Genomic DNA, 12,424 nt, shown 5'->3' with positions numbered 1-12,424 from the left:
AGCACAGGGTCAATACGCACTTAGGTCAAAAAGTTTGAACTGCCTTTATGTCATAAGGCAGAGGCAAAAGGAAGATGTATTTAGTACACCTTTTACAAGGGACTTTCTTTTTGGTCTTCTGTTGCTGAATTTATAAACATTCATCTTACCCTTTTAAAGGAGATGAAATTTCTTATGTCTTTTAGTATTCTCCTTCAAAGTTGGCCATTTTGCAGTTCTACCTTAGAGACTCTCCAATGAGTCCAAGACTTCTGGCTTCTAAGATCCATGAAAAATCACGTCCTTACTAGGTCTAAATAAGATTCTTGCTGATACGGCATTTAGATTACTCAGCTGGTTAATAATAATTTTTTTTCTGTTACTTCCCCTTTCCACAAGTTTTAAGAAAGACTGGCATCAGCTGTTTCTCAATGCATCAGTCACTTGTTCGCAGATCAAACAGAAGACATGTGATTGCATGAATCGGCAGGATTTACTTCCTGTTACAGAGTGAGATCCTTCCTGTAATCTCCTAACACTGCATCTGGTCCATACTACTTTAACCTTTTAATAAGACCCGTCTTATCCTGGAAGTGGCTTCTTAAAACAGTCTTGTTTGTTCATCAGGGACCCACGGACAATGTCAGTGTGTTCTTCCTCCCTGTTTTGCCGTTTTCCTGGAAGGCCAGATCCCATGATAGAGATAACTAAAATGACTTTTTCTGGATCTTTTTCCGTTTCCCAAAAATCTGTGGTCCTGCTGCATCCATTTTACTATTTTCTCATCAATTCTGCGTTTTTCTTCTAGGAACCTTACTTTCCTAAGGTGTGAAATCAAAAAAAAAAAAAAAAAAGAAGAATGCATTATGTGTAGGCTCTTTAAGAAATAAATAGTGTAGGTCAGTGTATAGCACAGAGTAGGCATGTGAGCCATGTTAGTTCCCTTTTCTCCCACCACCTGCTTCATCAAACATTCCTGTAGATATAAAGTAGCTTTGGAACACCCACCAAGAACACGTAGGCTTTAATGTACTTACCCACAGGGAATCTGCACTTCTGGCATGTTTCTAAGACATGAGATGGAAGGAAGGGGCACATGGAATCTAATACGTGGAAATACTGCCAGGTGACCTGCCACTGTGGGAGTTCTCCTAACCTGGCATGTACATATACATATCCTCCATAATTCTGAGTGGCTGAACAAGGACTATTTCCCTATATCCTTTTTTCTTCTCAATTCCAATGAAAGCTCAGTAACAATTCAGCTTTCTGCATATAAGTTGATGTCCTGGAGTAGGGTAGCTGGCAGAAAGAACATGGGTAAGTAGGTCTTAGTGAAATGATGTGAGTCCTGGATCCCAAGCTTTGCCACTAGTTAGCTCTCCGACCCTGGGGAGATCTTGTCACCTTTTAAGAGCTCTCTTGGCCGGGCACGGTGGCTCATGCCTGTGATCCTAGCACTTTGGGAGGCCGAGGTGGGCGGATCACGAGGTCAAGATATCGAGACTATCCTGGTCAACATGGTGAAACCGCCTCTCTACTAAAAATACAAAAATTAGCCTGGCGTGGTGGCACGCACCTGTAGTTCCAGCTACTCGGGAGGCTGAGGCAGGAGAATCGCTTGAACCTGGGTTGCAGAGGTTGCAGTGAGCCAAGATCATTCCACTGCACTCCAGCCTGGGCAACAGAGTGAGAATATGTCTCAAAAAAAAAAAAAAAAGCTCTTTCATATTCTCCAAAGAAAGTTCAACCACATTATCTCTATGACCCTTTCCAACTCTTAAGAGTCTGCAGTTCTCTCATGTCATTGGGGATATTGTGGGGATCACCATTAAATAAGAATGTATAAAGTACCTATAATTCCAGTCCATTGTCCACACTGTAGCTCAGTGAGCTTCCTAGTAAATAAATCTGATCATGTCACTCTCCTCTTTAGGAATCTTTTGAGTCTCTTTTGTCTAAGCCTTGCTACCCATCATATGGCCCATGGACCAGTTGCTCCACCACCATGGGAACTTGGTAGAAATGCACAATCTCAGGCCGTATCATACTACAGATCAGTCCTGCATTTTAACAGTGTCCCAGATGATTCTTTAGCACATTAAAGTCTGAGATGAGCCGGTCTAAAGATTAAAGCCCAGACTCCCTGGGATGGCATAGGAAGTCCTTCACAGTTTACCTTTCCTGCTTCATTTCTTTGTCACCATACCTCTTCTGCCTTTCATACCTTTACTCATTCTCTTTCCTCTGCCATTTTCTACCACCATCCTCTTCTTTCTTGCTCCACTTGAACACTTCTACTCATCTATCAAAACCATCCTTAGAAATTCTTCCCCAATTCTCTTAAAAGGAGTTAGATGACCCTTCTATAGCACCCTGTCCATACTCTTCCCCTGTGATCCCATAGCACCCTTTTTGTATTGCATCAGAATTATTTGTTTATTATTACAATAACTTTTTGTTACTTGTCTATGTCTTCCAGCAGGCTTTGAGCTGCTTAGCCCTGTTCAATAGATATTGAATGCCGATAATATACAAGAACTGAGAAATTATCTTATTTATCTTATATCTTAAGCATGTGGCATAGTTGCAGTAGCTTTTGTTATTTTATGAGTGAATATACTGCAGGAATTACTAGTGCTGATAGTCGAGAAAAAGGGAAGGAAGCGAACACTGATTGATGCTGTCAGTCATCATGCAGGCATTTTCATTTACATGTTCCCACTTAATCTTGACAACAGCTATGTGAGGGAGCCATAGGTATCTCTGTCCTGGCAGTTGAAGAAACGGAGATCCTAAAGGCTAGCCCAGCTGCCCCAAGCCACACAGCTAGAAAGGTAGGATTTCTCTACCTATCCAACCCTTGCCTTTTTATACACTAGTAAGTCTAATGAAAGACTTGCTTTTTTTTTTTTTTTTTTTTTTTGAGACAAAGTCTCGCAGCAGGCGGGAGTGCAGTGGCACAATCTCGACTCACTGCAACATCCCCCTCCCAAGCTCAAGTGATTCTCCTGCCTCAGCCTCCTGGGTAGCTGGGATTAGAGGCATGCACCACCCTGCCCGGCTAATTTTTGTGTTTTTAGTAGAGACGGGGTTTCATCATGTTGGCCAGGCTGGTCTCAAACTCCTGACCTCAAGTGATCCGCCCCTCTCGGCCTCCCAAGGTGCTGGGATTACAGGCGTGAGCCGCTGCGCCAGCCAAGACTTGCTTTCCTTATTTGTTCTAAGAACTCACTTTTTCTTTGGGCAGGCTCACAGTCATTAGACCAGAAAGTCCATTTCAGATCTAAAATGTCAAGAAAAAAGTTGTGTTTTTTCCTTCAAATGTTCTTGGCATCACCCTGGGGAATCTTCATAATACCCTCTGGTAAAAACAAATCTGTTACCCCAGTGAGAAAAGTCCTGGCCTGCTAGAGTCAGACTGGCATAGATTATTGTCTTTTTAACAGTCTTTGGGAGACGAAGGGACCCAGACTCCCAGAACAGAACATTTTCCACCTCCAACAGGGTGGGTAGGTTAGTCCCTGCCTGCCTCCCTGCTGAAAGAATTTTAAAATAACCAGTGGCTGTTTTGCCAAGAGTACATATAACTGCTATCTGATTGAATGCTGAGAGATATGTATAAAAGGCAAAAGAAAATGGAAAATCAGATTTTCTGGTATGCATGCCACATCATGTCAGGTATGAAAATAGCCTGTCCTGTGGATTCTGTCTGCTCAGATGAAGTGAAAGTCTTTCATGGTGGTTCGTGCACCAGGAGAGGAAACAAACAGCAATAGGGATTTCTCCCTGAAAAGCCACTTCAGAAAAATTCTATTACCCTTTTACCCTAAGAGAAGAGTTGTAGAGTCTACCTGCAGTTTCACAATCCACCCACTCTGGACCTCAATTTGTGGCAAAAAGAACAGAAGACTTTCTTCCGCTTATGTAGTTTGGGCAAACTAAATCTCTAAAAACAGACAATTAGAAAAAGGCATTAGAACAGACAATTAGAAAAAGTAATTATACTCATCCATAAAATAGAATGTTGTTTAGCCGGTATAGTAATGGACCATCTAAAAATGTGGGAAGATGTTAAAACTAGAATGCTGAATGAAAAGTATAAAACTGTGTCTAATACGGCCATATTTATACAAGAAAATATAATGTATATTTGTGAATAGAAAAATATCAAACTAAGAGGAATCATCTCCAGAGATATCCTGAGTGGGTTTTCTTTTTTTATTGTATGTACTTTCTAAAGTAAACTATATAGCTCCTGTAATTAAAAAAAAAAAAAGTTAAATAAAATCAATGGGGCACAGTGGCACACATCTGTAGTCCCAGCTACTTGGGAGGCTGAAGTGGGAGGATTACTTGAATTCAGGAGTTTGAGGCCAGCCTAGACAACATAGCAAGACCCTGTCTCCAAAAAAAAAAAAAAAAAAAGGCCCCAAGGCATGAATCTAAACCCAACGCAAAGAATCTGAATCCCCAGGAATTGAAATTAAGACATTAAACTGGGTTTAAATATAAAAATGACTACAGCGAGCATGGAATTTGGTTCTGGGTCACTCTCCCCTGATGTGCCCAGTTGTTAGATGTGTTCTTGGGGCTCATGAAAGAAGAGAAGGTGCCATGCAGCCTATTCAAGTGAATTGACTTCTGTCAACTCACTTCTGTGAGCACTGAGCTCCAAATGCCCAGTGGGTGGGCAGAAGAATAATCCAATCTCATTGTTTCCATTCTCTCTAGTGACTTCCTGGTAACCGATCATGGTTAATGGCCTCTGGTGATGAAAATAGACCTAGGTACCATCAGAGTAGGGTGGGAAAACAAGTGAAGGGACAGGCTGGGCATGATGGCTCACACCTGTAATTCCAGCACTTTGGGAGGCCGAGGCAGGCAGATTGCTTGAGCCCAGGAGTTCGAGACCAGCCTGGGCAACCTGGTAAAACCCTGTCTCTACAAAAAATACAAAAATTAGCTGGGCGTTGTGGCACACACCTGTAGTCCTAGCTACTGGGGAGGCAGAGGCCAGAGGATCACTTGAGCCTGGGAGATTGAGGCTATAGTGAGTGAGCCATGATTATGCCACTGTATTCCAGCCTGGGTGACAGAGCAAGACCCTGTCTCAAAAAAAAAAAAAAAAAAATGGACAGAATCCTCAAGGAGAATATTTTCACCCTAATCCTGCCTTTTGGGTACCTATGTAACAAATGTGGTAGCAGCCCTGGATGATTTCACCCCCACTTGTGCCTGGAGCTGCTGAGCATCCCAGCCCAAGGCTGCAAACTTGCACCTGCAGAGTCAGGCAGGGATCTGAAATGCCTGAGGGACCTGGGGGCATCCAGTCATCTAAAGTAGGGCCTACTGCTGCTTTTTCTAATTTCCACCTGTATGGAAATGTAGCCCTGGCTTTTTTTTTTTTTTTTTTTTTTTTTTTGAGACCGAGTCTCACTCTGTCACCCAGGCTGGAGTGCAGTGGTGCTATCTTGGCTCACTGCAACCTCCACCTCCCGGGTTCAAGCAATCCTGCCTCAGCATCCCTATTACAGGCTGAGATTACAAGTGCCCACCAATACGCTTGGCTCATTTTTGCATTTTTAGTAGAGACAGGATTTCACCATGTTGGCCAGCCTGGTCTCAAACTCTTGACCTCAAGTGACCCACCCACCTCAGCCTCCCAAAGTGCTGAGATTACAGGCATGAGCCACCATGCCCAGCAGCCCTGACATTGTTAGATTTTTCTGGCTTTTCAAATACTCATTTTTTTAAAGAAAAAATACAATATCGTCAAAGTCAAACATATTTAGAGTTAGCCCCTTTTCAACCTAGATCTCTCTAAAGAGGTCTGGTAGTTCCAAAAGGACTTAAGTCCAAGAACATTTTCTAGATGATGACCACTGCCCCCAAAATTCTGCCATTAGTGTCATTCTTGTAGGTTAGGGGCATTTTATAAGAAGCAGCAACCTACTTTCTCCTTTCTTGAAGGGACAGATAATGCAAAACCCATTAGACCTCTAACCCTGAGTGAAATTGTCAGCTGAATAGCCTGCCTCCCAGCAAGGCCTGAGGGAGAGAGGTGAGGGTAGGTCGAAGCACTATCCACTGAGGCCATCAAAACTGTGAAGTTCATGGAGAAAAAAGGAGCTTCCAGTTTCACATACTGGCCTAGACCTGCCTAAGGGTGCAGCCAACTCCCTAAAAAGAGGATGATACTAGAATAGGACCAAGCAAACAGTATCTCTCAAGAATGTTGGAGGGGTCGGGCTCAGTGGCTCACACTTGTAATCCCAACACTTTGGGAGGCTAAGGCAGGAGGATCGCTTGACCCCAGGAGTTCGAGACCAGTCTGGGCAACATAGTGAGGTCTCATCTCTACCCAAAATTTTCAAGTTAGCTGCACCTGTGGTCCCAGCTACTTGGGAGGCTGAGGCAAGAGAATCACTTGAGCCCAGGAGGTCAAGGCTTGCAGTAAGCCATGATTACACCACTGCACTCCAGCCTGGGCGACAGAGTGAGACCTTGTCTCCAAAAAAAGAAATGTTGGAGGGAAGGAGGACATAGGGTTTTGTCCTATTTATCCAATGTCTTCTTTCCAGCCTCCCTAGCTGTCATTTATCAGTCCTCTTCTGAGCCCCCATACAATTACTTTTTGCCTCAGTCATAACCTTCATTATATTTTGCTATTTTAATCACGTATACTGTCTTCTTTAATTAACGTAATAGTGAAATTTCAAAATATTATGCAAGCGTGGTGCTAACCTGCTTGTAAAGGCAGAGCTTGTGGTGATTTCGTCATTGTAAGTTCCCACATCACCACTCCTTTGCCCAGCCTTTGCTGAACACCTGGGCTGTTCCAGGTGCAGACTGAGGTCAGGAGGGAGCAGTGTTAGGATATGGAGGCATGTGCCATAATGAGGGAGTTCACTCCCCTTATAGGCTTTATAATTGCATTAACACACCTTTTCCCAAGTGGCAGGCTCAGGCCTGCTATCTTTTCTCTGAGCTTGTTATAGGCATGATTGCCTGTGCATTCTTTGCATTTAATAGCTTTCCTTTTAAACTCAGAGTCAGCTGTTCTCTATCTTTCCTCATTTTGTTCTTATTCCTTTTGACATATACATTTTGATGCCTTTGTTTCCTAGATGCATCAGATTTTTTTGTTTTTGTTTTTGTTGTTTAAGGAATTACCATAGGTAAAGGTGAAAAGAATGTTAATAAGGCCAAACTTCAATTAGGATTCTCTGGCCCTACAGACAAAAGTGCAGTGGCAGCCAGCTAGCACTCTGTGTTCTTGGCAGGGTAACCATGGGCACAGTGTAACCATTTAACGCAGGCTTGCTGCACCATTTTCCTTTGAATTTCACTCTTCATTGCCCATCATTCCCCTCCTGCATTTTGATTGAGGACAGGTTGCCTAATACAACTTGTGAGGAGTCAGTTTCTAGATTTTGAAATCAATATGATTTTAAGAGATCTTAACCTTAAGCATCAGATCCTTACAAGGTTAGTGTGCCTCAAATTGCCAAGTGCATGCAGATCACACGGCGATCTTGTTAAAATTCAGATTCTAACTGGGCCGGACTGTGTGGGGCTTGGGATTCCATGTGTCTAATAAAGTCCCCCAGATGCTGATGCTGCTGTTCCGCCTTTGAGAGGCAAAGTGATGACAAAGTTCCTTTCTAACTGCTAACCTTGTTCAATATAAAACCAGCAAATACAGATGGGTTTAAGACTCCATGTTTGTCCCAAATATTAAGTGCTAAAATTCTTATAATATTAAGATTGACTTTTCCTATCCTGTGAGCCTAAGAAATGAATGTTTCCATCCTCTGTAATGACTTCCTAATAACTGATCATGGATAATGGCCTCCAGCGATGAAAATAGACCTAAGTACCCTAAGAGTAGGGTGGGAAAATGCAAGAAGGGACAGGCCAGGCATGATGGCTCATACTTGTAATCCCAGTACTTGGGATCAAATGGCAAATGTTAAGTTCTCATTTAACCATGTCTGCAACCATCAGTCTTCCCCCAAAAGGGCAAAAGATGTGTGGCCATATGGACTTTAAAGAGAGAGCGTTGGGCAAAAGATAGTTCGGTAATACTGCTTGTCATGAGGTGTAAATATAAAGCCTCTGTTGATAACTAACAGTGTTTTGCTCATAGAAGTGAGGCATACATGGCTGAGTGAAGAAATCACCAGATTCAGGGGGGGAAAAAAACCCAGGCATTATTTACAGCAGGCTAAGAATTTCACAAATTGAGTGGATTTTTAATAACTATTAGCAAGAGGGAGCAATTTATATACCTGAGGATTTGTTGAATAATAATCTGAAAAAGACTAAATATGCCTTTTTTTCCACATGTCTTCTAGAGAAATCAACTTTTCAGTAATTGGTCAGTATGTGGATTATCTTGTGAAAGAACAGGGAGTGAAGAACATTTTTGGTAAGTCAACTTTGGGGATGTCTCTGCATGTCTCCAGCTCAGTCTTTAGAAGGTATATCTTACCTGGTTACCAGCCAAGAGGTCACACAGTCATGGTGTCACAGGTTATGATGGAGCCTGGCTAAGCTAACTAAAATTTGTGAATTTGTAGGCCCACCAATCTTAGACCTACAAAGCACCTCAAGAGATTACCTCATTTGATAGTGTGCCAACACTTAAGGTATTATTTTTTATCCCCATTTGGAGATGAAAATATATGACTCAGATATACTCTAGGTTGCCCCAGGCCATTCAGCCAAGAAGTGGGAGAGTAACAACTAAACCCTCTTAAGTAACAACTAAACCCTCTTCTCTCTTTTGTTTATTTATTTATTGAGATGGAGTCTTGCTCTGTCTCCCCCTGGGCTGGAATGCAGTGGCACCATCAGATCACTGCAACCTCTACCTCCCGGGTTCAAGCAATTCTCCTGCCTCAGCCTCCTGGGTAGCCGGACTATAGGCGCACACCACCACACCTGGCTAATTTTTGTATTTTTAGTAGAGACAGGGTCTTGCCATATTGGACAGGCTGGTCTCGAACTCCTGACCTCAGGTGATCTGCCTGCCCCAGCCTCCCAAAATTCTGGGATTACAGGCGTGAGCCACCGCGCCCAGCCTCTTCTCTCTCTTAAGAATGGGCTTTATTCTGTCTTCCCCTGGCCTTTCAAATTGTGAATGGAAGAAAGACTCTAAGTGTAGCACACAAAGAAATCACAGGACTAGTAGTTATCCCCTTTTATTTCATAGAAGTGAAAGTTTAAAAAATTAGATCTTGAACATTTTAAGCCTGACAGCTATACTTACCTGCGATTGAGCTGTCCCTTGCTTAGTGTTCTGGGCTCTCAGACCCTTGGATGCATTTTTATTCTGAGAACACTACACCTTGGTCCTGACCTACTGCTCTACCAACAGGAGCCCCTCCAGAGCCAGAGGTACCTGGTAATAATAATCAGAGCAGATTAAAACTTGTGTGGAAAAAGTGTCCTGGGCCACAGGTCAAAACTGAGACCTGATTACAAAACCACTCAATGTCCCTCTACAGCGCTAAGCCATAGTGGAGAAGGCAGATTCTTACTCAACAAAGGGCAGCAGATCTCCCCTGGGTATGAGGAAAAAGCAGGAATATCCCTATGACCAGAGTATACTTGAAGTCAAGACCTCAAAGAAGTGATTAAAAATACTTTCCGACTTCCCTCCCCTGCCTCCCCAACCTCCCTTCTTCCAACCCAGTGCTGAGTGCTTAGAGATTCAGAGTGCCACCATATGCATGAGACCTCAGTAATGTATCCTACTGCCATAGGCATCTTTCTGTGATCCATTAAGAAATGATTGTAGTAGGCCGGGTGTGGTGGCTCACACCAGTAATCCCAGCACTTTGGGAGGCTGAGGCGGGCAGATCACCTGAGGTCAGGAGTTCAAGACCAGCCTGCCCAACATGGCAAAACCCCATCTCTACTAAAAATACAAAAACTTAGCTGGGCATGGTGGTGGGTCCCTGTAATCCCAGTTACTCAGGAGGCTAAGGCAGGAGAATCACTTGAACCTGGGAGGCAGAGGTTGCAGTGAGCCAAGATGGCGCCACTGCCCTCCAGCCTGGGTGACAAGAGCAAAATTCTGTCTCAAAAAAATGAAATAAAAAATAAATGATTGTAGTAGAAGGAAAAGAGGAAAGATGATGAGTTTTGGAATCACACAACTCTGGATTCAAACTTAAATTATTTACTGTTTCAGACTTTATCTTTTCATCTGTAAATGAGAAAAATAATTTCTACTTTGCTGGGTTGTTGTGAGAGTAAGTGGATATGTAAGAGCACTTGGTATAAGAAATATTAATATCCTTTGTGCTTATTTATGAAATATTTATCTAAAAAACAAGTTGTCCTAGAGCACTACCATCAAGTCAAACTGTAAATGGAGATAGTTTGAGATCTGTAGTATACAAAAGCACCCGTAACTCCCACTTATTTGACATCCTGGTACTAGATAGTGTTGATTTCCCTGCCATTCAAGCCCAGATATAAAACTGGGTAGTGTGTTTGGAGATTGACGTAAAATGTGGGCAGTCATCTCTGTCTTTATTTAAAATATTTGCTGACTGTCCCTAATATCAAGGTCAGATTTATAATTACAAGTCACAATTAACCTTCCCACTGCCTTTGACAAGGTGAAAGTGGAAAAAAGATGGAGTCTGAAGTGAAAATGGAAACATGGCATTTTCCCCTCCTGACCATCCTCAGTGCAGCGGTTTCTGACCCTGCACTTTCAGACTCGGGGTTGGAGAAGCAGAGGTGCTCCTTGGTCCTGCTGACTTACTCTTTGTTTGAACAGTGAATGGCACAACAGGAGAAGGCCTGTCCCTGAGCGTCTCAGAGCGTCGCCAGGTTGCAGAGGAGTGGGTGACAAAAGGGAAGGACAAGTGAGTGGCTGCATGAGGATAAAAATGCCCTTTGGCAACAGCTGTATTCAGTGAGCCTCTTCCCCAGAGGATACGCCCTCCCTGCTTTCTGGTCAGAGCCGGGGCTTGAGGTCAGCTGGTGGGAAGATGAGCAGGGCCCCCAGGATCCTGGCTTCTTGGAGAAGAGCCCCCTCCCTTTCTGTGCAGAAGGGCAGCCAAACTGCTAGACACACCTGCCACCCAGAGGTTCCGCTGGGAAACTGCTTCTTACCTGTCTACAAGGCCAGTCCCCTCACAGTTACCCGTCTTTGGGCTGAAAGGTAAGAGGGGAGGGTGGTGACGGACTCTGCTGGTCACTTGGCTCTTCCACTGAGCAACTCACACCCCTTCCCTTCTTGGGATGAGCGCCTGATGCTTGTATTGGCCCACTTCTCCTGACAGGTCTCTGTGCATCCAATTCAATGTGCTCTTTTATGGTGCTTCCTCTTGTGCTGTTGGAGGACTTTCTGTAGCCCATAAACTTCCATGCAGTGATATATTTTTGTAACACCCAATTCATGCCATGGTTGAACAAACAGGATAGTATCAGTTCCATAAGCACTTCCAGTTTAACTAAGTTTGTTTTTTTGTTTTTGTTTTTGTTTTTCTTGAGACGGAGACTTGCTCTGTCACCCAGGCTGGAGTGCAGTGCGATCTCAGCTCGCTGCAACCTCTGCCTCCGGGGTTCAAGCAATTCTCCTGCCTCAGCCTCCCAAGTAGCTGGGACTACAGGCGCATGCCACCACACCTGGCTAATTTTTTGTATTTTTAATAGAGATGGGGTTTCACTGTGTTAGTCAGGATGGTCTTGATCTCCTGATTTCGTGATCCACCTGTCTTGGCCTCCCAAAGTGTTGGGATTACAGGTGTAAGCCACCACACCCGGCCAACTAAGTTTTATTGATTTGTCTGTTACATTGTTATATGTTATGTACTGTGCTAGGCACCAGCAGTATAAAGTAAGGGCTCTGCCTTCAGGTTGCTGACCATCCAGTAGGGGTGTTAGATCATGAAAACTAACACCCCAACCCTTCTGATGAATGTATAAACAAAAAGGGAGTAATTGATGTTGTCTCAGGTGGAGGTAAAAGATTGGAGGTAAGTTCCAAGTGAGCAGAGGTTGTCAGTGTGAAGCCCATGATGACCTTGGGAATCCTTAATGGCTTCAGGGCAGCTCCAGTACTCTGAAATTATGTGCCAAATTTGAGTGCATATCCACAGAAGCATTTTCTGGTGAGTCATCAGCTTTCAGTTAATTTCGTGAGATCTAGGGTCCAAAAATATTAAGGACCATGGGCAGAGTGTGAAAACAGGAGGGCTAAGGGCACACATTAAGAACAGTACTGGCCGGGCATGGTGGCTCACGCCTGTAATCCCAGCACTTTGGGAGGCCAAGGCGGGCGGATCATGAGGTCAGGAGATCGAGACCATCCTGGCTAACAGGATGAAACCCCGTCTCTACTAAAAATACAAAAAAAAAAAAAAAAAAAATTAGCCGGGCGTGGTGGCAAGCACCTGTAGTCCCAGCTACTCAGGAG

General features: G+C 43.6%; 1 protein-coding gene across 16 annotated transcripts in view; it reads left to right on the top strand.

The window, feature by feature from the left end:
* NPL (N-acetylneuraminate pyruvate lyase) overlaps nt 1-12,424 on the top strand; it is a 43,247-nt gene that overhangs the window by 8,157 nt on the left and 22,666 nt on the right. For 14 of the 16 annotated variants that reach the window (XM_055110752.2, XM_055110733.3, XM_055110739.2 and 11 more), the window contains 2 exons: nt 8,340-8,413; nt 10,781-10,868. In XM_055110752.2, coding sequence (XP_054966727.1) covers nt 8,340-8,413; nt 10,781-10,868 — 162 coding nt within the window. The other 2 variants (XM_055110758.1, XM_008978394.4) reach the window with 1 other exon arrangement.

This window comes from Pan paniscus, chromosome 1 (genome assembly GCF_029289425.2).
Source record: "Pan paniscus chromosome 1, NHGRI_mPanPan1-v2.0_pri, whole genome shotgun sequence".
Taxonomy (NCBI): domain Eukaryota; kingdom Metazoa; phylum Chordata; class Mammalia; order Primates; family Hominidae; genus Pan; species Pan paniscus.
This window is presented reverse-complemented; position numbering and strand designations above follow the sequence as displayed.